At 43.4% G+C, this 26,941-nt stretch overlaps 1 protein-coding gene across 4 annotated transcripts in view; it reads right to left on the bottom strand.

Annotated features, from left to right (window-relative positions):
* The window catches only part of LOC6609124 (protein Shroom), a 44,365-nt gene that overhangs the window by 3,398 nt on the left and 14,026 nt on the right, over positions 1 to 26,941 (bottom strand). Inside the window, exons 3-7 of one of the 4 annotated variants that reach the window (XM_032714612.1) lie at positions 21,669 to 21,904; positions 20,577 to 20,938; positions 19,456 to 20,215; positions 18,389 to 19,385; positions 18,123 to 18,307 (exon numbers count right to left, since the gene is read on the bottom strand). In XM_032714612.1, the coding sequence (XP_032570503.1) occupies positions 18,123 to 18,307; positions 18,389 to 19,385; positions 19,456 to 20,215; positions 20,577 to 20,938; positions 21,669 to 21,904 (2,540 nt within the window). Of the gene's footprint in view, positions 1 to 6,114; positions 6,327 to 15,053; positions 15,592 to 18,122; positions 18,308 to 18,388; positions 19,386 to 19,455; positions 20,216 to 20,576; positions 20,939 to 21,668; positions 21,905 to 26,941 lie in introns of those variants that run through there. The other 3 variants (XM_032714613.1, XM_002033792.2, XM_032714614.1) reach the window with 3 other exon arrangements.

Below are 26,941 nucleotides of genomic sequence, written 5' to 3'. Positions count from 1 at the left end.
CCGTCGAAGAAATGTTGTCGCATTTGCATAAATTAAGAGCACAGTGAAGAGCAGGGCTTACATCACATGCTAGCTAGACAAAACAGCTGGTGGACGTATGTATGTAGTATCTTTGCCCAGTTAGCATTTGCATAAGCCACGGTCTTTTGTCTAGATCCCCGCTCGCCCGCTTCCCCTTTCTTCGCTTTCTTCGGAGAGCGAGAGATGGAAGGAGATGGCTGGATGCTGCCATTTCGCTTTTCTTAATCACTTCCGCTGGCCTGTTGGGTAAGCCTCTCTTTTCTACTGCCAATTTGGCTAAGACAAAGGCAAGAAGCGATTGCATTAGCATAGCATTTGCATATCAGGCCGATGACATCACATGAGCTAATTGAAAGCAGTTCCAACGTAAGCCCAGAACATACAGATTGCTTGCACTTACAGAAAAAAGAGCTAGATAGTAAAAGGGCTCCTCTCTCTTGGATACCATCTTGTAATCTTGTGCCAACAACCTAGATAAGATCTTGGAAAACCGACACTTGTAATCTCCCAGAATTCCTCTGCAAACCATCGGACTTACCAGACATAAGCTCATTAAATATTAAATATACACACCCTCAATGGGGCAAATGTAACAGCTTTATTATGATTCACTTCACAGATCGAAAATAACTCTGATTTTTTTTTTTTTTTTTTAGATATTTTGCCCGCTAATATTGTATAATTCCCAATAATACGCGCGGCGGGCCCAAAAGACAATGACAAAAGAAAGGGTCAAAAGAAATGCTTCGGACACTGGGCTAAATACATTTCCATACAATTAACGCATATTTTATTTGTACACATTCGTATATTTGGCTATCTTTCCCTCTATTTGGCATTATTAAGCCGAGCGGGGCGTTCCATTTGGTTATGTGATGCAAATTATGAAAAATTTGATAAATTGCCCGGCCTTGCATAACTGTCGGCAATGTCGACAATGAAACTCTTCGTCTCTAGGGCTAAAAACAAATCGGATATGTATATAGATACATATCTATATATATGTATACTTTGGATTGGCTAGCCGCCACCCGCCTGGAATGGGATAATTGGTGGGTTCAGTGGCTTTTGGGTGGTGTTGCCGATCCAGGTCTTGGTCAGTGGCCTTTTGCGTTGCGCATTGCGTATGCAACTGCAGCAGCGGCAACTGCAGCACTGGATGTTGCTGCTGCAACTGTTGCACTATAATTTTTGATCGGCAATATAACGAGCTGTTTGCCGCTGCGGCTGCTGGCTGGCTGACTAGTTTTCGTTGATAGTAAAAGTATTTTATTTAAATATGCCGACAACGACAACGCCGGCGACGCATGGAAATCACGTTTTTAACATCTCGTCGCCACATTGAAGCCAACCGAAAAAAAGCGAAAAAATGTTGCTGCTGCTGCTGCTGCTGCTGCTGCGGCTGCAGCGCTTGTTGTTGAAAACATAAACATCTCACAAGCCTGGCCGAAACCGAAACCAGAAAACGGGTTTGTCGGCACCGCATCGCACACATTTTCACTTGCCGCAAAATGACGTCAAGTCAACATACAAAATACAATATAAGAAGACCAAAAACAGAAAAAAAATTAAAACAAAACAGATGGCCATCAGCGCAGTTAGCTTTCTTTGGGGAGAGGTCAGCACTGCGGCCAGAACAAATTGTCTGTGTTTTTTTTTCACCGGTTTTCAAGCAGAGACAGCCACGCATCATCGTTCATCAAAGTATGCCATGAATTTCTCTCGGAAAACTCCGGGAAAAACAATGCAACAGCAACAGTGAAAAAGAAAAGAAAAGTTCTCTTTCACTGAAAAATCTTAGCTAAGTGGTCATCTTTGTCTGGGAATGGTTAGGAAAAAGACTTACTTCTAACCTTCTGGCGAAGAATCCCACAAGTGCCGCCTCAGATTTCCCCGCGCAACCTAAATCCGCATCGAAAACTTTTCCTCTCGAGCAATTTGTGCCTGTTCATCTATTCATCTGCCTCGTGATCGGACTCCAATTGTGTGCCTCTCCGCTTGGTTTCTTGTTTTCTTTTCTAATGCCGCAGCTACTGTTGCTGCTTTTTCTGCTGCTGCTGCTGCTGCTTCTGCTGCTACTGTACCATAATTATGATCCATTAATTCTGGCAGCAACGCCAGCAATGATGGCTTGTGCAATATTTTTAATGTAAAATCGATTTAATGGCGCTTTTCGCTCGCGGCCCTCGAGCACCAAAAATAGATAGCTTGGGAAATGCAACAGCAGCCGTGGCAGCAGCAACAGCAACTGTGGCCGCAACAGATGATGCCTCCTGCTCTTGGCCCAGCCCAGCCCCATTGAAAGTGTCGAAAGTGGCCGGCCTGTCCCATTGAATCCGATGAAACGGGGTAATTAACTTGTGAGCTAAACGGCCGCAGCTCATCATAATTACAGCTAAAAAGATGCCTCCAACCAGGGGGCAGAACACGGCAGCAACATCTGCAACATAGCAGCAACACGAACACGGCAGCCAACGTACTTGCAAGTTGCAACCAACCGGCAGCTGGGGAAACATGTGTGCGCACTGGACTACGACAGTAACAAGCTTGTAAATAATTCAAGCCCCACCTCCCGCACTTTAAATGGTTACTTTGGATATTCGCCAAGTTGCGTTTGCATAAACAAATTATTCAGTCAAGTGCGGGCCTTTTGTCTGCTGGATGTTGATGATGGGGGATTGCAGAGGAAGTGGCAGATTGAATGGTGCACAATGAGAAAAGGTTGCCTATGTAGTTTATAGTTTAAGAAACAAATAGATTATTAAAAGTCAAAAGTGAACTGCAGCATAGACCTTAGCTGTATTCTTCGTAAGATGATTATCCCATATATGAAAATATCTCCATAGAGATAATCTTTAATAACACAATTTATTGTTTAAACGAAGGCCAGTGGTTTTTAGCCATTAAATAATGGACTTTCAATAGGATTTTTCTTGCAGTGTGAGTAGGGGCACGCTAATATCCGCGACACATCTGCCAATGACATTTTCACTCTCAGCCCACTTGGCATATAAACTGTACACACAGCGACCAACTTGTAGTGCCCTCGGGCGCATGCGCAACACGTCCGCCATGGCCGGATCAGCCGAAAGTTGGGGATATGGCGGGGATATGTATATGTATGTATGTTGGAGCGGGTTGTGGGGATTGGGGATGGCGACAAGAGTTTGAGCCATTTGCGTTTTTATCTGTGTTTTGTTTTAGATATTACACAAAAGCCGCTGTTCGTCGAATGCCAAAGTGTTGCGGCCATTGAAGGAACTGCCCTGAATACGGATTTCTCATTGTTTTTAGCCAACTAATTTCTGGCGAAAGATAATGGTCGAAAGAGCGCAGAGGCCAGCATTAACTTGTTGGCCAAGATCCGGCGGCGGAGAAATGAAATGGAAAGAAAAGTACTGCAAAGAAAAGTAAGGAAACGAAACGAAAAGAAAAGCATGCGAAGCGGCTCTTAATTTCTTAATAACAGAAAAATTTCTCAGCCGCAACTACAAAAAAAGACAGAGAGAGAGAGAGAGTGCGATGGAATTCTGAAAACGTTTAAGCCGGAAAACTTCCTTGGTTACACCATAAACTTTAGTTAGGGCCTTGTCATGAACCTTCATTAGCCGTTAATTGTGGGCTTTATGATGCGGGAAATTTGCCAGCAAATAGCAGTGATGCTATGAAATGATGTCACCTATGCAGAACTGCAATTTCATAGGGAAGCAGCTGGTGAGATCACCAGGAACTGCGGATACAGATACACGGAACGTGCCGCACAGATACAGATACTCGTACTTTCAAGTACGCTTGTTTCTTGTTTTTCGGAACGAAAGTGAGAGATTGATGAATGGTCTTGCGTTTATGTTTCGGACCATTTAATTGCGAGTGTGACCTTTAGCACATATACATATATATATCACTATGTTTATAAGCCATAATGATCGCAGATTGGCGAGAATAAACAATGATCATCGCTGTCGTAAGGCAGAACAAAGGGAATCCAAATCAAGGTTAATCCAATGAAATCGAACCGAAACTCCGCGTAATTAATGCATTGGCGAGCATGGTGAACACTATATTTGCATCAATCAGCAATTATTTATGCAAATTCTCTGCGGATTGTGTGAGAAGTCGGGTCGAAAAGTTTAGATATTCTCACGCTTTGCTGCTAAAACCGTTTCGGAATCGATTGATCGATTTCTGATAGCAATATAGATAGCTGTTTATAGGTTGGTAAGAACTGCCCCTGCACTTTGATCGTGTTTAGCATGTCACGCGCCTGTCAACCCAAAAAAAAGCACAAAATAATTAAACAAACAAAGGGTTCTCCAAACCCTGACGTCACAAGGTTAAGCCTCAGAATTTTCAGAGCCTCAGAACTCGGCTTGATGAATGAGTGCAGAAAAACAATGACAATGATGGAATTTAGAAGTATTTTTACAAGGTCACTCCTATTAGGCTGTAAAAGGTCAAAAAAAAAAAAAAACAGAAAGACACCCAGATAAACCTTGCCAACTCATCCGAGGTTTTGTTATTTTTTTTTAGCCCGGCCCTTTTGTCTTTTAGAGAGATCTTCGGCTCGAGCATTGCCAAAAGTGTTCTTTGTTATTCTTGGCCTTTTTTGGGGCGGCGGCAATTTGCGTCGCAAACGACTGGCCAAAGCTGAGGATTTGTGGAGCGGAACACCCAATTCACAGGCCCGATTCAATTTCCATTCCAATTCCGAATCCACTACCAAACCTCAACCCATACCCATAACCCAAGCCGCACTAAACCCAAACGCAAACCCAAACCCAATCCAACCCACGCCCACACGATCTCCAGTTGCCAGTGGCCGGGTTGTTTACAAAACCTTGGACGTGGCGATCTCGAGCGTTGCCCCATGGACTGTTCAGCTGGCCGCTGGATGAGTGGCACTCCTAGCTTTTGCGTCTGGGGATAAGACAAAGCTGCATGAGAGTAAAGTACGGAAAATAATATAAAATAAAATAGCTGGTGGAATACAGAAATACATCCGCGTATTGTTTTGCCTTAGCATACCATCTTAGCGAACCATCGCTGCAGTTAGGCGCTTTTGATAATTAACGGTTTATTGATAAAAGATCCACAAACTCATCGCGATGGTCTTCCCCCTAATGATGATCGCCATGATGATGATGATGATGATGATGATGGTCTCGTGTGGCTTTAATGGGCGTTTTCGACTGACTCGCTATCGTCATAAACATAATTCTTCACTGACTCTTTCTGCTTTTTTTTTGGTGTTTTTTTTTTGGCAAAAACAAAGCGTGAAATTGACATTCGCCCCTCTGCGAAATGTTCAACGAACTCGGCATAAACATAATAATAATAATAATAAGCGAAAAGTCCGCGTGGCCACTTGTTGCAACATTGCAGCAATGCAGCAGTTGGGATGCCGCAGGACAGGAAGCATCCCCCGTCGCTTGGATGTCGGTTTTTTGTCTTCCATTTTTATGTTGGGCCGGGCCCCAAAATTGGTTAAGGGGAAAAACAAAACTGAAAACTCAAAAATGAAGCCCCCCAAACACATTTGGCATTCATTTGGCGTCGATCGCGTGCAGCGACAGCCAGTACACAGAGAGAAATTTATGTAAATTTTGAATAGAAAATGGGAACGTTTTAAAATAGCATTAACACAAAATATTTGAAGCCAATTCATTTGATATATGATAGATATACAGATATTTGTCTATTTCTTTCAGTTAACTTTCGTACCAAATTTTCTTTCTGTGCACAACTCCAGTCTGTGAATGCCAAGAGCAAATGAAAAACGCAATTATATGGCAAAACAAAAATAAAACCGAGCGAATATAACGAAAAACGAGATCTAGATTTGACGGCGGCGGCATGGATTGCGTTTTCAAGGTTGTTATGGGTATATTGCATTGCCCAAGTTGGCGCTGCAATTAAAAGCCATGCATATATGGCCAAGGAAACGATCGAATGAATCTCCTCACGCATTCCACCGCCGCCTATTTCCACCGCATGACGTCAGAGGCGCTTTTCCCGCTGATGATGATTTTCAGCATAATGGGTTTTTTGTCTAGACGGTTTTTGCCATTTTCAATTTTCTGTTCAAATTTTTACCGAAAGTTGAGCCATTGAAACCACTGAGCCATTGTGCGCGTCGAGTTCAGAAACCCAGTCGATGGGCAAGATCAAAACAATTGAGCACGCGGCACTTTTTAAATCTGTATCTTTGTATCTTTGTATCTCTGTATCTGAAAAGCGAATCGTTTGGGGCACGAACAAATTGCCACGCAAAATAAATCAAATAAACGGCCGAAAATAAGACCGCGACAACGCGATTCATTGAACAAAACAAAACTGAAGGCTCCTCGCAAAATGCGAAAATTTACATTCGGCGCGACAGAGAGAGGGCGATCGGAAATCGGTGTGCGATAGGGAGGGCAGGCGACAGACATAAAGCGATATGTGCCATCATCAAATTGAAAATAAACGAAAAACGTGAGACCCTATGGGAATACTCAATACCCTTTGTTCCATCTATGGGTGTTCTAAAAATAATGAGATACGAGAAGGTGGAATCATGTTATCATATATATTATAATGAATAGAACTCAGTATGATATGGAAATTGATGTTTATTGATATTGCATACTCATAAATTTATACTTGTTTACTTGTTTAGCTATGAGCTAATTATTAATGGAGAAAAAATCGTAATTAGCCATATATGAACATATAATGGAAGATATATCAAATAAATATGCATAGAACCCTTTACAGCAGGGTATAATTCGCTATCACAGCGATAAGGCAATTTTATTTTCCATTAACCATGAGTCAGTGGGACAAGTCCTCGTAGAGAACCTGAACCTGTTGGGAGCTAACTCCCCCACCTTCTAGAACGCATTCCATTCAGAACTGGGGAAAATGAGAGCGCCATTGTTTAGTGACTAAAAATAAATGGCATAATTCAGCTAAACAATTTATTTGGCAACGATGACAGCGTCGCAATGGGATGGCTTCTGTTCGGATCGGATGAGATGAGATGGGATGAGATGGTATGGCATCATGGGATGAGTTTGCTGCTGGGATGTGGGGAACATGTGGCGAAGTTGACATCGGCGCCGTTCCATTTACACAGATTTCATTTGCTGCAGCTGATAAGCCAACAAATTAGATGCCAGCCTGACATATTGGCTACCATTTAGTGCGGCTGCTCTGATTTATACCGACCCAAAATGTGTACATACATATATGATCTTAAGCATGTGCATATACATATCTCCGAGGAATGCAGATTTCTTTCTTATTTATGATGCAAAGAATTGAAATTTGTACGCTTGGCTTTGCATTTCATTTGCTTAAATTGCAAATTGGTTTGTTCGCGGAGCCAAGGGATTTGTATTTGGCCGCTTGCAACTTTGCCGGGCTGATTGAAAATTGTTTACCTTCATCTGCTTCCTTCTACTTTGGGCCCATCATCAGCATCTGCTCCTCCGCTGGTTTTCCCTGAAGAACGTGATCCGAAGGCCGCAAAAGGCCGCCAAGAGTCTCTGGATGGATCGTCGGATCGATCGATGTATATTTGTGGTCTTTGTTTTCTTTGTTGCCGGCTGAATTCGTCATGTGGTCGAGAGGAACAGCACAAAGCTTAGTTAACGCTTTTGTCAGGGGGGTTGGCAGGGGGTTTTGCAGGGGGTTTGCAGGGGCTGGGAGTGAAATGCAATGACAGACTCTTGGCCTTGAGGCGGCGGCAAAATGGCCACGTACGAAAGCAAAATCCCCAACTTGCACGCATAATAATGACCCTGGCTTATGGCTCCGGCAATTTTATGGAGTAGAATAGGGAATACATATGTTGGATACCTATATATAAACCTTTGCTGATTGCATTTCATTTGCCTTCGCCGATTTGCATTTGCGGGAATCAATCACGACGTTGGCCAGCGCCTCAGACTTTGTCTAGACTTACGGACTTATTAGGCCGCACTTGCAGAAAATTCATAGCTCAATTGGAAAAGGTACCAGCTATAAGTGTTCAAAGGGTTAAAAATAGTATCTATCACTTAAAAGTATATATCTTATATGGTCTTTTCTGTTTATTTCCTATCTAATTGAGCTAAGACAACTTTATCAGAACTTCCTTTATCAGAAAATCCTTTAATTGCGTTATCAAAATGTCATGATTGCAACTAAACAAAGTTGTGCAGACCCTGAATCAAGGTTTAATGGGTATTATAAGCTATATTGGTAGTTCCGATAATAATATAGAACTTTTTCTCTCTCTGCAGGCAATGCAATGCCAAGTGCGCGTACATGTGATCATCTGCGTTATAAAACATGCAACTAGCAATAATGATTGAGCACAAGGCAGGCAACGATGTATCTGGCTGGTTGACAATCAGTCAACGAACAGCTGACCATGGCCAGATATACAGATGATACACAGATACCTACATTATAGCCAGAGTCATGGGGGTAAATATAGAAATAGCTGCAACTAGCGTCTTGCATTTCAATTGTGGCCCAGAGATTCGGCTTTCACGCAATTTGCTGCCCGACTGATCGAGATATCTATATATATAGTATATGCCAAAAATACGTAGATACTTTAATCTGGTCGAAACGAAAGTGAAAGCATTTAATATGCATAATGCACAAGCATTTCTCCAGCTCTAATTTGATTTTTAAGTATTTTGGCCCAAGTGCGACGCACATTTCAATGATTTTTTCAAATTTGAAAGCATTCCCAGCCGCCCCAGAGATTCCCATTCTCAGACAGCCAAAATGACTGAGCTATCACATTTTCGGTGTCAATTTGAGTTCTATCATAAAAGGTAATGGCTTTTTAGGTTTTCAGCCTGCGATCGTTATGATCGAAACAGAATTGGAGGCCTGTGGGTGTCGCTAATTGAATTTCAGATCACCTCGCATTTTTTGGGGCCCATTTTAACGGCTCTTTGCGCCGCAGAACTGTCGCAAATGCGATCTACACGTACATATATGGCCATAAAAATCTTTAACAAACTTAAGTGTAAGTACACCCATCGAGCGAGTTCTCATTGCGCAACTGAGAAATTTATGCAGATTATTTTTCTTTTTTTTTTCGGTGTCCCTCTTCCTGGATACCCAGAATAATTGCAGGCACGTATTTTAGCCACGAAGTTCATTGACAGCGACAGTCATCGCCGCAAAGTCGACACGCCCGATTGCGCTGGACTGCGGTTATCGACTTGGGCATTAGCTTTGGCCATAGCCAAGTTAACACTGAGGCGAGCCTGCCAGGGCCACAGAAAGTTGTTAAAACCAAAAACGCAATAAGCCAACTCGGATTTATATAAGCAGAGGTATTTCACAATCTTGACTCAAAAACGGGAAGTTCCCCAAATTATTGACTATTGGAGTGGCATTTATGGCAAAGTTCTGGGAAAAGGTGGTATTAACGTGGTATTAACTAAAGTTAATAAACTTGTACAAAAGTTGTCTGTGCTGCAATAAATCCAAACAAATTCGACCGATAAGATTTCTTTGAGTAAATATGATCATATATACTATATGTTCTTTACAAATATTATAAATCGAACAAGATAAGCCCTAAAATGTGCTATAAATGTTTAGCTATGCATTGTTCTTAAGTTTATAAACATTTGGCATACAAATCGAAAACAAGGATGGAATGTTTTCTCGCTGCACAATTAACCCAGTTTAATTTCATAGCCCACAAAGCAGGTATAATTAACGGCGTCAATTAAACGGATTATGCCCCATAAAAATCACCCAAAATAAAACGTGGTCTTGTCAAATTATTCCCACTTCTTGCTTTTTTTTTATTGCCCACTCCAAATAACCCAGCAAATGCCTCAAATTGCATATTTCACGAGCATTTCATTGCCCAAAAAACCTTCCCAGGCCGATGAGAAATTGTTGCGTTCAAAACTACATAAACATTGTATGTAAAAAATGTTAATTGCAATACGTTTGAGCCAACTTGCGGGCAGGCAAAAAAACAGAAAACAGAAATCCAAAAAAAACCAAATTAGGCAAACAATTTAAGCCGGGAAAACCAAGCCAAGTCCAAGTGCTGCTCCGATTTAAATTCGCTTTTCGGACTGCTCTTTTGGTTTTGACTTGCTTTTGGTAATGCTTTTTGGCTTTTGGTTTTTCGTTTTTGCGCATGTTTTGATTTTTATCATCTGGGTGGGTTTGGGTTTGGGTTGGTAGGTTGGTTGGTCGACTGCCCAGTGGTTTTCATTTGCTCATGACGCGCGTGACCCACTAAATAAAAAGGTTTTTTCTTTGTTTTTGTGTCAAAGCAATTTTCGTGCACGGCAGCAGACAAGAACTACAACAAAACGAAATAAGAAAATAAAATAAAACATAAATAAAATAAAAAACACAAAACCAGAAAATCGAAGTGCCCCAAACCCTGCAGAGGAGTCTGTCAAAGATCCAATCGGCTTTCCACAGTAGCCACCGAATGAAGTAAAAAAAAAAACTGAAGCAGGAAGCCAGACTTATTTACCTTTTGGCCACTTTTCAGCTCATAATTATTAATTTTTAATTTTTTTTCTTTCTTATTTATGTGTGCTGGCCAGTATCAGTACCATCTTCGGCTCGATCGTCTGGCGTCGTCGAGAAATTTTCGTGTTATAAAGTTAATTTGTGAAATTTTCAGTTGTTTCTTAATGATTATTTGCGTGGCTCTTTTTGGCCACGAATTCAGAAGGAAGTCGCTCGCAGCCGGAGGTTACTGGAGCGTTTAGTCTTAGCTTGTTTCTCCATTAATTTCGTGGCTAATTGAATCGACTGCGGTGGCTGCCATTAATTCGACCACGACTCTGACCTTGCGCCGAGGTGATATATAAATATGCTGGAGCCGCAAGCATATCCGTTGACCTGGGATCCCCCCATCCTCTTCTCGAAATATGTATGCCAAATGTTCTTAACTCCACTCCAATCGGCTGAACCCATCTGCGTTGCCCCCACCTATATAGGAATATATATGTATATATAGACTATATTTCCCTCATTTGTTTGACTTTTGCGGTACTTTGTCTGCCCGCTCGACTTGAACTTGTTGCCGCTGTCTGTTTCTGTTTCTGTTATTCTTCTGGGGGAACCCGCAACTTTATCTTGCCCCTGTGCGCTGTACATATGTACATACATGTATGTGGAAGGGGCACCGTTGCTGTAATTATACCCTGCCCACATGCCACACTCTAAAATGGTCCCAAAACTGAAAGAATTAGGCCTAGATCAACAGGTGCACACTTTTTTTTGGTCTTTGTATACTTTCCTTATCGTTAATGACTTTAAGTAAAGTAGTAAAGTCTAAGCCTTGAAAACATTTTGTAAACTGCATCATGACAACTTTCGGATTATAATAATCCTGAGAATATCCATGTTTTCCAAGACCCAGTTCTCTGACATATCTTTCCAGAACATCAAGAGAGACAAAATTTTATAATCACTCAGCGCCATTTCAATTTCAAAAGTCAGCTTTCTACATAGCTTCATTCTTTTCCCATCCATTTCACTTGACACTTCCGCCTTAATTGTAGAGCATTGCGCAGTCGCCTTTGTCAACCGGGAAACTCCTCCATTTGGCTTTGTCACTCTGCACTCATTTAGCTCCATTTGGCTTTTTGTTCTATATACAACATATAGGTATCTGTTTAAATACGTTCTGTATTCCCCGGGCTTTCATGCAGATATGTGGTTGGTTGATTGTTGCTTGTACTTGATGGTTGGCTGAGCCACTCTTTTTGTTTTCAGTTTTGCGTTCTGTTGCGACTGATGAGTAACAACGATCGCAATGCCCGTTCACTTTCAGATAAGTTGGGAAAGTAAGAATCTTGTATATATAACGAAAAACAAAAAAATGAATTACAATTGCAATCATGTTTACTACGTAGGTAGGTAGCTTTTGTTTTACGTTTTTTTTTTCACCAGCAATTTGTGGAGCGGCTCTTTGTAGTTCGAAGCTCCCTGGACTTTGATTTGGAACGGGCCCACCTGCGGCTAAATGTCGAATTCCCAGTTCCCAGTTAACAAGTCGGTTCCAAAGTTCCAGAACAAGGCGATAATGAAGCGCTTTTCACGTGTCTATTGGTAAGACCATTTCCAGGTCGTGGGCGACCCAGAAGCCCAGCAATTAGTACGCATTACACGTCGTATACGTAATCACAAAACCCCGACAATTGATCGTTGTTAGGGCAAACAGCTCATTAGAGAAGCCAAGCCGATTAACCGATTTGTTCGGTTTTATGAGACCATCTAATTATCATAAATAGAGAATAGAGGGGGCCCGCCAGAAAACCGGATTGATTGATAGATTGTGAGATTCTTGAACCCTGCTGATTAAGAGATTCTCTTCATCGGGAAGCAGCTACCCAAAACTCTGATAATCGGGCTTCCGTGAAAGTCTCGTATCGCCGATGTTATTCAAATTGTCAATTTGTCAGCGTTGATTAAAAAATGGCATTTTTATATGTTTTTATTAAGACTGAAATATGGCCGCGTGTACATTATTCGCATGCTCGTTGTTGTTGCCTCAATTGAAAGCATGTTAATTTATATACGCCAGTACAGTATATAAAATTCGTGCGTATATTATTTGTTCAACTGTTGCCGATCATTTAGCCATAAAAATAGTCGCAAAACACTACCAAAAGATGTGCGGCGACCTGAATTTCGAGAACAGAGGCCCATGAAAGCACCATAAATCTAATCAAAGCTGTGTAAAGAACAATCAAAACGCTGCTAATTGATAAGTCTTGGCATTTGTCGCCGCCTGCCAGTATAATTAGCATTGAAGAAATCACAGATCCCGGTCTTTCGTAATGGAAACCACAAACAAATCAAGGCAGAAATTCAGAGCACAGAGCAGAGAACTCGATTTGATTGGTATTACAAGTTTTCCACGGCGAATCGATTGGCAATGAAAACAGACGCAATGAACATTTATTGTTTGATGTTTGCTCACCATTGAATGGGCCGTCACAATAAAAATAAACATTTAGCCCTGCGAATGGCACACACCACACACACCGCACACACACACTCTACAAACAAATCAAAGTTGGCCAGAAGGTCGGAGTAATTTCATGGATATCACGGATCTCTTGGGAACAACAAGATCGATCGATAGATCGATCGAGCATTCTTGTCTCCGCTTTGATGTTGTAAAAATGTTTATTGATTATTTCGGTTTACGGATTCGTGTTTATGTTGCAAAAGAAATTCAGAAATTCGCCGCTGTCGTCGCTGAGCTAACAAATTTTTACTCAGCGAATTCTTTTGCCGGTCGTTTATTTCGAAATTCGTGCGGAGTGTCAATAAAAACAAAAAATACCAACGAACCAACACGGCACAGTTGAATATTATTTTATTTCTGTTTTTTATGCTAATGGCTTATACCCTCGACAAATTTGGGCATATGAGCTGTATGTAAGGCAAGTCCAATCCATTCGACTAAGTTAAATGTTAGACTTAATTACCGGCCAGACAAATATTGCATAACTAAAAACAACCTTAGCTTAAAGGTTTATTACTTCAACTGTTTAAAAACTTCTTCTTTAAGAAGGATGCATATGTATTATCCTTGCAGTTCAATTCTTAGAAAACCTTCTTTCAAATGGAACCTTTTTTGTTTATATGAAGTGAGAGTTAAACCGATTTGCACGCCGGGGTTTCTTTAAGTGGTGTCCTCATTTTATAACATCCCTGGGGGGTTGTTGGCCTTTATAGTTGCCGGGGATACGACGACCACTCCTAGGGGTGACCAATGAGCCAACCGAGCCACCAATCAACCACCAGCTGTTCCTTGGCCAAAACCGGTTCTAGCCGCTTCTGCCAACCCAAACAAAGGTCCTCACTGTTCTCATTCCAGCAAATAAAGCAAATAAAGCAAAAAAAGAAATAAAATCGATAAGATCTGCGCACTGATAGCCGGCTTTCCATACAAAGTGTAAACCACCTACCACTGTTATGGTCCGAATGTCAATAGATCTCGTTATGAATTATGGCGAATGACGCGTGTCTCAGTCACACAGATACAAATGGAATTCAAATAGAAATAAACCATATATATGCATTTATATATATATATGAAATGGAGGCAGTGCAATGGCAGCAGGTAAAGGTAAACTCCGGGGAGGAGGAGGAAACGTGCCGCAGTTTTGCACCTGCCGCCTACGTGGCTGTCAAAGGGAATGGCCATAATGCGGAGAAAGAAGTTAAGAGCGACAACAGCTGTGAAAATTTATCAGCTCGGGCTAAAGTTGTTAGAGCCTCAGACAAGTCAAAGATCCACACTGAGAGAAAATCTATGGAGCTTAGAGTAAACAGAAATGCCAAACTTATCATTATTTGTACACTATATTTACTTGAAATATATTGTTCTAATTAGCTTGATAACTAAAATCTATCCAAAAGATACACTGTCGAAGTTTTCTCTGCGTGCAGACAGACAACAACTGTCGTCATTAGCGGCGACGTTAGGCATTGAGCATGCTAAATATGGTTTCACTGAAGTTAGCCGACAACGTCGCCACAAACTAGTACAACCAGGCAACAACTATAAGCGCAGATCAAAAGCCAGACGAACTGCAATGCAATGCAGTTTACAAACGAGCTTATCTTGGGAAAAAATAAAATACTCCGTTCGCTCGACGCGCGTTCTTATTAACAGTCGAGTTTTCATTTTCAAGCAGCTTAGTTGGCGTAAAGATTAAATAAAAACTAACCATTGAGATTATGAGTTTTATAACTATAAATCGGTGCTATGATATCTGATTTATTGAACTGTACATTGCTGATCTTGTTCTCAAATACTTCCTAACACTAATTGCAAAACGAATCGAAATTATTTACTATAATTTTACCTAGAACAAATGCCACATTTTTTTCTCTGTGCCAACAGCGCAGTTCCCAGCTCACCAAATTTCCTGCTACTAGGCTGACTAATGGCGATCGTTAATAGCCGGCGTTATCAGCTGAGATCATAATAACTGACCAACCAACTTGGCTGGCAATTGAGTTGTGCGAATGTTTACCTTCTGATTCGAAACTTGCCGCCGAACACCATTTTCAAGTGGCAGACGGTATCCAGTATTGTGAAATCCAATTTGGTTGGGAAGAGCAGCTCACTAGCTCACTAACTCACACACATACACACACGCGCGGCTTACGCGAAAATGCAAGATGAATCTATATCCGTATCTGTATCTGTTGATATATGTATGTGTATACCAATTGCAAATGACGACAAAATAAACCGAAGTTTTGCGTGATATCTTGCTTCCTTTTGTCTGCCAGTTATTTGTGCAAATGCTATGCAGTTTCAGTTGGGCCAATACAACATTTGAACCCGAGCGCTGAACTTCCTTATTTTGGTTTTTGGCGATGAGGAAGTGGGGGCCGCGAAAAGCACATGGAATCGATACACATGCAGGCAAGTGTCACGAGAGTTTTACATTTTTAATTGCCCAAATTCGAGTAGCCAGCTTCCAAACCGCGATTGATTTATTTTCTCACACGCGTCAACTAGCGCGAACACGTCCGAACGCGTCAGACGTTTTCACCCGTTTGAAGTTGAAGTTGCGGCAACGTCATGATGGCCGCAAAAACACGGCAAACCAAACACAAAAGGCCTTAAACACACACTTTAAGAGAGAGCACAATTTAAGAGAAGAGCAAAAATCTTGAAAAGAGAAATAATTCTGTTAAACTTAAAACGTAACATCTGATTAACATGCAGTTAACAGCAGTGTGCAGAGCAACTTGGCATACAAAATTAAAGCACAGTTTTAAGCGCTGGTCACTTAACATTGTGCACTTAACACTGCAGCGCATAAAAGTAGGCAACGATTTGTTTGCACTGAAAATTCCAAGAAACCTTGGATACCATAAAAGGTATTGTTATATTCCTGTTCTCCATACACATATGCATATATTTCTCTAAACTACTATCTAGATTTTAAGTCGGATTAAACCAGCTTTTTTATTATAGGTATGCATCTGTCAGTACCAAGCCCCCAAGCCATTAAATTCAATCGCCTTTTGTTGGGCCCAACGGGCATGTTCTCATCGCCAATCTGTCGCTGCTGTTGCATCGTCATCGTCATCGGAGCAAAGTTCAATCGATCATTGTGTGCACTGTCGATATTTAGCTGTTGATAGCGAGCAGAAATTATGGCAAACACTTTGTTAAATGTGGCCAGCGAGTCAGCAAGCCAGAGAGGCAGCTAACTGGCCTGAAAACCTGGCGACGTCGTCTAATCACGGCAACTGCATCGGAACAGTCGCGACTTGCGGCTGGATAAATTGAATTGTCTGGCTTGGCGTTTGCCATTATGTTTCGCTTGTTCCTTTGGCTGCCTTGGCAACACGGCGAATGAGTGATTTATAGCGCGCATACGACGCGTGGTCTGTGGTCGCAGCTCAATGCTGCAGTTAATTTGAAAATAATACAGCCAAGACCTAGCTGGAGTGTTGCCAAATGGCCAAAGAGGGAATTAATTCGGCAAATGCCTGCACTTTGCCGATTTTTTGGCCAACGGCTGTGCGAGGCGATAATTAGAGGCTGTCAAGAGAACATATGGCACACCTCTCAGGTTTCTATTTCTTTTTTTGGTTTTTTGGCTCATGGCTGTTTTTTCGGCGATCTGCTCTAATTGAAGTCGTTTGAAAAGTGTCTGCAGGTGAGTAGTCGCGACTCGAGAAATGCAAGCGATGACTGCCCTTTGCTCCATTTCGCGCACGCCAAACTTTCAAAATGCAAATTAGCCACGTTCGCGGTGAACGGCATTTGAACCCCCAACCTGGCTAAAACGACAACGAAGCCTCTGACAAGCCCATTTACAAGTTGCCAGCCCGAAAGCTTTGCCACAAATTGTGTCAATATTTGTCTCGTGCTGGATGCTGCTGCTGCAACAAATCGTGCCGCAAAGGTCTCCCCCGGTGTCAACGGAGCGCACCACCACATAAAACGAGTCCAAAACAAAAAGCCTCAAATAAAAAGGAGCAGCGAAGAAAAAACATGACAACCCATAGAAATTATTGAGCATGGACATGGCACAGTGGGAGAAAATCAATTAAAAGTGTGACTACATTGTTGCAGATTCAAATTGAATGGTTGGGTAACCAGTTAACCAGTTTCCAACCACTGTGCAACTGTAGCTTGAACTCAATGTGCGGCTCTGAGTTATCTAATGCCCGAAAATCGGCTGCGATGCCATACAGTGAATGCAAAAACTATGCGCTCGGTGCGCTAATGAACCGACCGGCGTTCATCTATCAATGTCATGCTTTTGGCCCGGCCAAGAATGGACCCTTTGTCCCGTTGGCCGGATAAATTTCGATTTTCAATTTGATTGGCTTTTACCAGCACAATCAGAACAAAGAACTCGGTTGGGGTGGGTGGCTCATTTGGAGGGAATCTCGGACACCTGGGGAGTGGTGCAGTGGTGCTACCCACACTCCCAGGAGCAAAACATAAATCGTTGTTTGGTTGACACATTTTTGTGGCCGCTCAGGTGGCGGCTCAATTGGCTCCATTGGCGTTTTGGCGATTGGCAATTGGAGTCGGTCGGGTTTAGTGGGTCGAAAGCGAAAGTCGAGCTGCTCAGCGAGCAGTGTATTTATTTCATAATCCAATTAAGCATTGGACGACAGCTGACTGACGGCCAAGCGGCGAAGGAAGCGGCTCATTAGCCAAGATCAGCAAAGCTGGCTGGCTACCGTGCCACGCACTCCATTCAGAGTTAATTGGATTCGATAAGGTCAAGAACAATGAGCCAGGGAGTGGTCCAAAGCCCACGGATGCTGCAGAGCTCACTGAATATGTTGTGACCTGATGGAGGCTGTGATTTGCTCAGTGACCCTCATACTGGCTTAATATCTAACTTGTCTAGTTTCAGATACTAAGGGGATACAGCATATAGGAAATGATTTCATGTCTAATTGAGCATTTTAAATATGGCTTTTAAGTTTAGTTTAGTTTTAGCTTTTAGTTAAGTTTAAGTCTTCTAATGGAAACAATTGACAGAAGTTAAATATATCTTTTAGTTGAAATTTCCTTGCTAATACCATTCTTTTATAGATCCTAGAGAGCTATAACTCACCGTTTCTGCTGGTTGCTCTCCAGATTGCTGGCAATCACATTGTCATGGGCGGTGGATCTGGCACGCGGCAACAGTGGCGGCGGTGGCGCCACGGGACTGGCCACGTTTTCGAGGATGGGCTGTGGTGTCGCGTGGTGCGGGCGCTTGCGACTGCCGCCTCCTCCGTTGGCGAGATGCTTGTGCTGCTGGCGGAGAATAATAGAAATGTTTAGAATATATTCGAATCCAATTACCAAACAGTAGTTGCATCATGCATGACGACCCACCTGCAAGCTCGTTGGCTTCTTGGGAACCAGCGGTGGCACCTTGGCGGCGACAACTGCGGTGGGCGGTGGTGCTGCGTAGGCGGTGCGACGTGTGGATGCTCCGGCGAAGCTGTTTCGCCGGTTGGGCGATGGCGGTGGGCGTGGCTGGAGCACTTCCGGAGGCGGTGGCGGCGGCAGTGGCTCATCGAATGTATAACTGATGTCCAGTTCACTCTGCGGCGGCGGTGGCAGCTCAGGCGACGGCACCCGAAGATTGGGATGCTTGGGCGGACGCTCGGGCGGCACATGGGGCGGTTGGGCATGGCGATGCTGCTGCGGGTGGTGCTGCTGGTGGGCCAGGGCGGCGGCTTGCTGTAGCAGCAATTTGTCCCGCATGGGTGCGTATTCCGTGGCCGAGGATGTGCGTCTGGTCGGCACGGCCAAACGTCCTCGTGGTGGCGGCGGCGGAGGTGGCATTCCGCAGTCATTGAAGGAGATTTTTTCGGCATTGCTTATGTTCCTAATGCTCGGTCCCTTGACCTGACCCTGTGCCTGATGCAGTTCCCTAAACTCCGCATAATCCGAGGCCGAACTGGAGCGCCTCAGCAGATTGGGCAGCAGACTCCCAGAACGTCGCGGCGGTGGTGGTGGAGTGGGTGAACTGCAGTCCCGCGTCGACGCGGAGTTACTCCCAGTGGGCAGACCCACCATTATAGGACTCAAGTTGTTCGGCAGTGACTTGCGCTCCACATGTAACGCTTGGTAGGATTGCGAGTGCGGACGGAGTAGCTGCTGTTCCTCCTTCTGCTGCTGCTGCTGTCGCTCCACATAGGACTGCACTGCGTTCTTCTGGAGAGCTTTTAGGGCCGGATTCGAGAGGCGGTGTGTCTTGGTGGGCTCCAGGTAGGCAAACTTCGGTGGCTCCCCCAACTGACTGCGCTCAAAGTCGTTGATCCTCTCGGCCACCGAGTGCCAGGTGGGCTGCACTGTGGCCCCCGCTGGCGTTATCACAGGAAGTCTGGTGGGTAAGCACAAACACATATTAGTTAAATGGATCAGGGAGAAGTACCTGGAAGAGATCTACTTACTTGGCGGACTTGTGCAGCCCGGAGCTGAACTGCGGCTTGGGATGCTGCACGTACTGCGAGGTGTTGCTGTGCACCGGCTCCGTGTAGGTGCTCACCGGGAACAGGCGATGGTTGTTGCGGTAGGAATCGATGCTGTTCGTGGGACTCTGCTCACCCATATTGGGTGTACTGCAGCTGAGGGCATCCGACTTTCCCAGGGTCAACTGCAGCTTGCTGGGCTTACCAGCTGGCGGTTGTGGTGCAATGGTGACCACTGCCTCGCTGCTGGAAATGGTCACCGAAATGCTGGACTTGTGCTGCTGACCAGTCGATCGTCCCAGCAGCGGGTTCTGATTCGGATTCTTCTGCTGCAGGTCGCCCATGGAGTGGGATTGTCCCATGAGGGAGCGAGGTTTCTCCGTGGGCGAGGCCAGCTCCAGCAGGGAACTTTGTGTGCTCAACTTGGACTGGTTGGTGTGGTGGCGACTCGGGTGCTGGTAATCCTGCTGGTGCTGCTGCTGCTGGAAGTGGTGCAGCACCATCGAGGTGTGCACGGGCGGATAGCTGGGGCTGTGGCGGTGCTGAATGCGAAGTGGCTGCACCGACGGCGGGGAGCCCTCGCCACTCGCCTCCTCGGAGATCATCATCTGCGAGGAGCTGCTCGCAGTGGGCGAGCTGTCGGCTGGCTCCTCGTTGTTGTGCAGGTACAGCACGCTCTCGCTATGATGACGCTTGGGTGTCGGCACCCGGGAGCTGTGGACAATGCGCTGCGAGGAGGAAACTGCAATCGAAAGGGAGAACGGTTAGGGCGTGTCCTCGGGCATTCTAAAAAGGAGTTGCGGCCAAACGGTAAAAGTGGGCCAACGGTTAGCCAAGGTCGTGGGGGAGTGGGTTCGCCCGCCAGTCGCCCAGCATTTTCGGCAACCTTCTCTTCTGGCAACTGGCCAACCGTTCACCCCCAAAAACAAGCAGTAACTGCCACTGTGACCCCACTCCAATTATGGCCACGATTAGCCATTCTTTCAGCGCAGTATTATATGCTTCAGAATGGATATAGCTATTTATTTGGTTTAATTGTAATCAAGTAGACCTTAAAATCTGGTGGCATTCTGGATGACAGTCGTGGCACGCGGGTTACTTACCCGATTCGGAGATGGCGCTGTAGCCGGTTGCATGACTGGCTTCGGATATATCGCTCATGGAGCCCAGCCACTTGAGGGTTTCCGTGGAGGAAGTGCTTTCCGAGCTGTTGTTGTTGTTGTTGGTGGCGCTGCCGTTGCTGATGCTATTGTTGTTGCTGGATGAGGATGAGGAGTGGGTGTGGGCGTGTGAATGGCCATGGGAGTTCGAATGGGAATGCGCGTGAGAATGGGAGTGGGAGTGGGACTGGCGGGCCAGCAGCGGAATGGGCGAAGGCGCCACAGAGTTGCTGCAAACGGAGGACAGATCGTTCTCCGACCAATGATGCGACTGGCGCGACAGCAGATCGCTCTCCTGACGTAATCTGCAACAAGTGGAAATAGAACAGCCCGTCGAAATGTCGGAATTAGAGTTGTAGCCAACATTAAAGTGGCTCTAAGCCAAGCCGTGTTTTTTTTGGCAAATCATTGCGTGCTACAGAAATTTGCGATTTCTGGTTTCTGCTTTTCGCATGGCCGCAATTACTTGAATTTCTTGCCTAGCCTTCGGATCGGGCAATGGAGCCATTGGGGGACTCTCTTCGGTACTTGGGGCAAGTTCAGATAGCTCAGATCGTCGACGGACACACAGACAGATAGTCTCAGTTAGACTGAAAATAGAGCTAAAACCGGAGATGGAGATACAGATACAGATAGAGATGGAGACAGAGCCAAGAAGACCTTGAGAGCCGAGCTTAAACTGCTCGTTTTCGGTTTTATTTCTCGTTGCTCCGTCTGCGACTTATGTATCTCATGTGTCTGCGTTACCAAGAATTTTTTATGGCGTTTTTTAGTGTACAAATAAAATTCATAATTGTCGTTCGGCATTTGATACGAGTATGTGCGCGGAAAACGTGTTTGCAATGCAGCCACACGGAGAGAAAATTACACAGAAAATTACACGGAAAATTGAACATCAAGTGGTTCTATCAAATGTGTACACACACATCGGAATTTACGAGTTACATTTTAGTATCTTTAAAAGTGCTCTACTCTAACTTATTTTTCTCTCTGGACAAGAGTGTTTTCCCCTCTGTTTTTTCCGCAACAACTTACTTATCCAGAAATGGCGTGGCCGATGTGGAATCCGAACTTGACACATAGCTGTGGTAGCCCTCGGATTGGGCATAGGATGGCTGCTTCTGGTGATGGAAGGCCGTCTGGTCGTAGTACGAGGAGGATCTATTATTATACTCCTCGAGGCCGGCCTGGGTCAGTCCGCACTGGTCCAACGTTGATCCGTGGTGCTGGCCCAGCTGGCTGCTGCTGCTGTTGTGGTGCGGCAGGTCATCCTGCAAGAGAAATCGATGTTGCATAAGTCCGAAGCATTTAAATGGTTTAATCATTAGTTATGTGACCGCTGCTGACCGGATAGCTCACATTTGCAAATGATCCGCAGCCATAATTACGGCCAGAGCTTGGGCGAATACCTAAAAAAAAAAATATTCAACAATGGAGTCCCTCGACGAAACCCAGGTCGCTCGTTAGATAATTAAGTGAAAATTATTGCAGTGCACAGCCAATGCAATTGCCGACGAACAAACATATTTGAAGTGCAGCGGCAATACCCAAACTTGCCATGTTGCCAAAGCATATATATTATGTACACAACCAGGGGGCCGCTCGTGGGAGGCAACCAAAGGGGATGGAGATGGGTATGGGTATGGGTATGGGTTTGGGGATGGCGAAGGGGGCATCAGACGGATGCAGAGACCGCTGCCAAGCGGAGCGTCCATAATAAGCCGGATTAAGTAATGGTGTGCACATGGCGAACGTATTGGAGCCACATGAGCAGGGCTCCAAGCCTTCCAGCTCCGGCTGGAGCTTTGATTCATGCTGCGATTCGGTGATCAAGTTCACTGGATCGGGCGAAAATTTGGTAACGAAGAAATAACAGATCGATAACATGATCATTGCTGGGATTTGGGGTTTGGGTAAATAGTGATTTAGTTTTCGAAAATGCATGGGTATTTCATATTTCACTCGAAAGCATTGATTGAAGTCATTGAACCCAGCGGAGTTTCATATGGTTCACAAACAGGAAGTAGTTCGTTTAATCTTTTAGAATCATTGCTTATTCATTCACAGAGTGATTCATAATTTTCCATTAATTAGTATTGTTTACTTTTCCTTTCATTATTCTTTATCAGCTGGGACTTTAATCATTTACTGATTAATGCGCTTTTACCAATAAAAGATTGATATTGTATTCATCGCTTAATCAATTTGCTGAATAATTACATAAAGAAACAAACTTATTGTGTCAAGGATTGGGTTATCAACAAAATTATATAATCTTGAAAATATATACTTTTACTTTATATGATATAGCTCGCTGAACATCAGATAATTGAAAAGTTTTACGGGTTACTAGGGGAAGTGTTTCCAATAAGTCCAGTCACTGTTTTGCTTGTTAAGCATTTATTACCCTTGCGATCACAGGTTTTGCAACCAATCATCAACTCATCAAGTCAATTTGCTTGCCAGCCCTCGTGTCGTATACGCAATTTTTGGTTGTTTGCGCCTGCGACTCTCGTAAACCAAATCGAATTGTAAATACTCGAGCATAAAGCCGAAACACATGGAGAAATAGCGAATGGGTAAAAATATAAGTCGACTCAAAATAAAACTAACGTTCAAAATAACGCAAACGAAATGTTACAAGACCAAGCCTTAAGCCACTTGACTGACTTGGCTTGAAGTCTCGATTGCATTGAGATTGGGTATTGTCGAGGGTTTTTTCAACGATATATTTATGTATATATATACTTTTGTTGGTAGCTACGTGGGCAGCAGCTGCTGATTGTCTTTCTGACTTTGGCGCCACAAAAGCAGCTGAAATAAATCAGAAAATCATAAATGCTTAATGGCAAATACATATAATAACAATAATAACGAATCACATGGCTGACAGTTGCCGATATGCAATAGAAGCGTTTTCTGGGTCAACTACTTAGGTCGCAAGTCTGTCTATCGAAGATATTTTTTGGTTTGTTTTTTTTTCTGGTTTCTGCCTAGGGCTCATCGCCAAGAATTTGAATGGTTCCGAGCCACTCTCCGAATGTTCCCAAGACCAAAAACCTAGTATCCGTTGATCCGACTCAAAGTGGAGTCATTCATTCGCTCACTCGCTCACCCAGTCAGTCAGACAGTCAGTCATTCGATCGTCGTGCAGTTTCATTTCAGTTCATTTGGGTTTGGGGTTTTTTCCTGCCCAATTGCCGTAATTATTTTGTCTCTCTAACACGAATTTAAATCAGCAACTGTCCCACGGGGCCCTTTACTTTGCCTTCGCTGTTTTTCGGCATTTGGCACATTTTATTCCTAGAGAAACTTCTCCATGGCCCAAAACCCATAATTATCGGCAACAGCTGTGCGCCCATGTGAAATTGCTCTGGATGAGCAGATCCAGCAGATCCAGCAGCTCCAGCGGATCCAGCAGTTCCAGCAACACCATAAATCAATGGCCAGGGCCCAAGTCCGGTATGAAGATGGCGATGAAGCCCAGGCACAAGCGGGAACAGCAGATCGAAAGACCAAAACTAGTGCAGTGGGTCACAGCTGGATCCGTTGGATACACTGCATCCATCCGCTGGAGTGGGGGATTCTTAATGACTCCATGCCACGGGCGAAATCAAACTTCCGTCCGAACGCTCGGCGCGTGTTAAATAAATCACTTGATGAATTGTGCTAAGTACCCGACTGGCGGCCTGCAAGAAAAGCAAACCAAAGTGCCTGGGAAACTAATGCTGGGGAAAGGTGACTGCAGGCAACTGGGCGTATGCGTAATATTTGTAAGTCCATTAAAAGTATATCAATAAAGAGGAAACCCGCCAGCAAAACCTGTGGCTAAGCTAGCGGGTTAATTGTCACATTACTTAAGAAAGCATTTCTTTGTTAGCTTAACTCGATTTCCGTTGGGCTAATTGTTTTTTCCTATTCATCCTAAAGAAAGATAATGCTTAGAGCAGATAATCATTTCAAATGTAAAGGAAACAATTAACTGTATAACTATTAACATTTTAAATATTTACACATCCAATTACATTTTGTAGCTTAAACGGGACTTTAAAATTATTACTAACAAAATGATAAATTGTTTATTTCTTTAAAATGATATATTTGACATAAGTTCGGGTACTTTCAATTTAACTAAACACAACTCCATGAAATCTATATGCATTTGAGAAAAAAGGAGATATTTTAGGAACCATTATGCAGTTCGATCTTTCATATAAGACAATTGATAATAGATAGTAAAATCTCATGTTTGTGTGAGTAATCAGACAGCCTTGATCAAAATCCGAAACAAATACTTTATTTTCCTACTATATTGTTGTTTATTTTCAGAATCTCTACTGTACGGCATTAGTCAGCTCACTTCAGCTTGCATCCAGTAGACTTTGTTTGGAAATACCGCTGGCTGTCGCCGAATCGCTTGACTCATGCCTCGCAAGAAGGTCAGTTAGTCAGACTGTCAGACGTTCTCTGTCGCGTGATAAGAGACAGCAAGACGCGGTTTGGAGAGGGGAAAGAGACGGCAACAGGGCCAGAGAAAGAGAGGAGATGAACAGCGACAGATTGACAGACGCCCACATGTCTCGCAAAAGATGCGGAATTTGCAGCGAGAATGCAGTCAACTGGAGATTTTCGTGTCTCCGATCAGCCTGGCATTTATTTTGGCCACAATGATTTCGTGAGGAAAATTTGTAAAATTGTATTTTTTTTTGTTCAGTTCAGTTTTTGCACACAGATATTTTGATTTGCGTTTTCCATTGTCGTTGGCTTTTAATGGCCAACACGAATTTGACTCTTTCCAACGGAGAGTTGGCCAAAGAAAAGAAATTGCAATCAAAATGCGAGCAAACGTGTCAGTTGCCAACGTGGCCAAGCTTCAGCATTAGCATCAGCTTCAGTTTCGGATTCGGATTCAGATTCAGCTTCAGCTTCAACCTCTCGGCTTTAGTTTCAACTTCAGTTTCACCTTGGATCGTGCTGCGATTCGGATTTGAGTTTGGCAATTGGCAAGAGCACGAAAAAGACAGAGAAGCCCGCGGGCTTGGAGCATTAGAATTGAATTGCAAAGAGCCCAGAGACCCGGGTCCTTCCCTCCTGCTCCTGAACCTCCTTCAACTTGGCTTGCGTGCTATATTGGCCATTTATCGTCAAATTAAACGCATATCGCTGTCAATCTGCGCCCAAATTGGACACAGTCACAAAACGGCAGTGCGAGCCGGGCCAAAAGTGGTCGCACATTGGTTTGAATTATGGCGAATAAATGAAAAGGATTGCTGATCCATGATAACCCAAATGATCGCATTGTGGTAAAAAAATAAATGCTCATAAAAGACAAGACAAAAATAAGTTGCAACTCCGATTTCACTATTGAAATAGGGAAAATATTAATATATTACGGCGGCGAAAAATGGATTCAATATGTCTAGCATAATTTTGGTCAGCAATTGAATTTGCTTTGTTTGCATTCATCGGACATCACCCACAGGATCTATCATTTATAATCCTGTCGCAACGAATATCCAATAATTATTGAAGTATGTATATTTATGTATCCTTATCCTTCCTAAATTTGTAAATATACTTAATGTTATATAATTATAATGTTATATATTATAATTGGCTAAGCTCTCTTACGATAGCAGTTCAATACTTTAGTTCTACAAGTATCCAAAATCTAAAAATAATAGTTAAAAAAATTCCTATTTTGAAACGGATTTTTCGTGACCAATTTGGCAAAGTTAAGTCCCAATATGAAAACTTTAAGATATATAAACATATAACATAAGAACAATTTCAAGGTCACAGTTTGATGTCTTACTGAAACAAAATTTAAATTCATTTCCTAGCACATTCTGAATATACATTTGATTCACAGTTGGCTTATCTTACTCTGTCTTTAGTACAACTTAAAATCATTCTTTAATTCATATCATATCAGCAATTTTGCAATGCATTTCGACGCCTGTGGCATTCCTCGCTCGCCTTTTTGCGGTATCGATTTTTCTGCGACTTCGATAGATTCTTCCAGGCAGCCGCTGCCTTGGAAACGATAACTCTTATCCAAGAGACAGGGAACAAAGAACAGAAAAATGCCTGTATTGGGAACCACTACTTTATATTTGTGGAATATTATCTCAAGAAAGAAAAGCTTAAATCCTTAAGCCACGATTTCTCTTACGATAATTGGCCACATAAATATATAATGTACGGATTTCCCGATAAAGGTATTTTTCTGGTCTTTGTTGCCTACCTCTTGGATAAGAGTTGGATTTCAAAGGCAGCTGCTCCTTGGAAGAATCTATCGGAATCGC

The sequence above is a fragment of the Drosophila sechellia genome, chromosome 2R (genome assembly GCF_004382195.2).
Source record: "Drosophila sechellia strain sech25 chromosome 2R, ASM438219v1, whole genome shotgun sequence".
NCBI lineage: Eukaryota > Metazoa > Arthropoda > Insecta > Diptera > Drosophilidae > Drosophila > Drosophila sechellia.
This window is presented reverse-complemented; position numbering and strand designations above follow the sequence as displayed.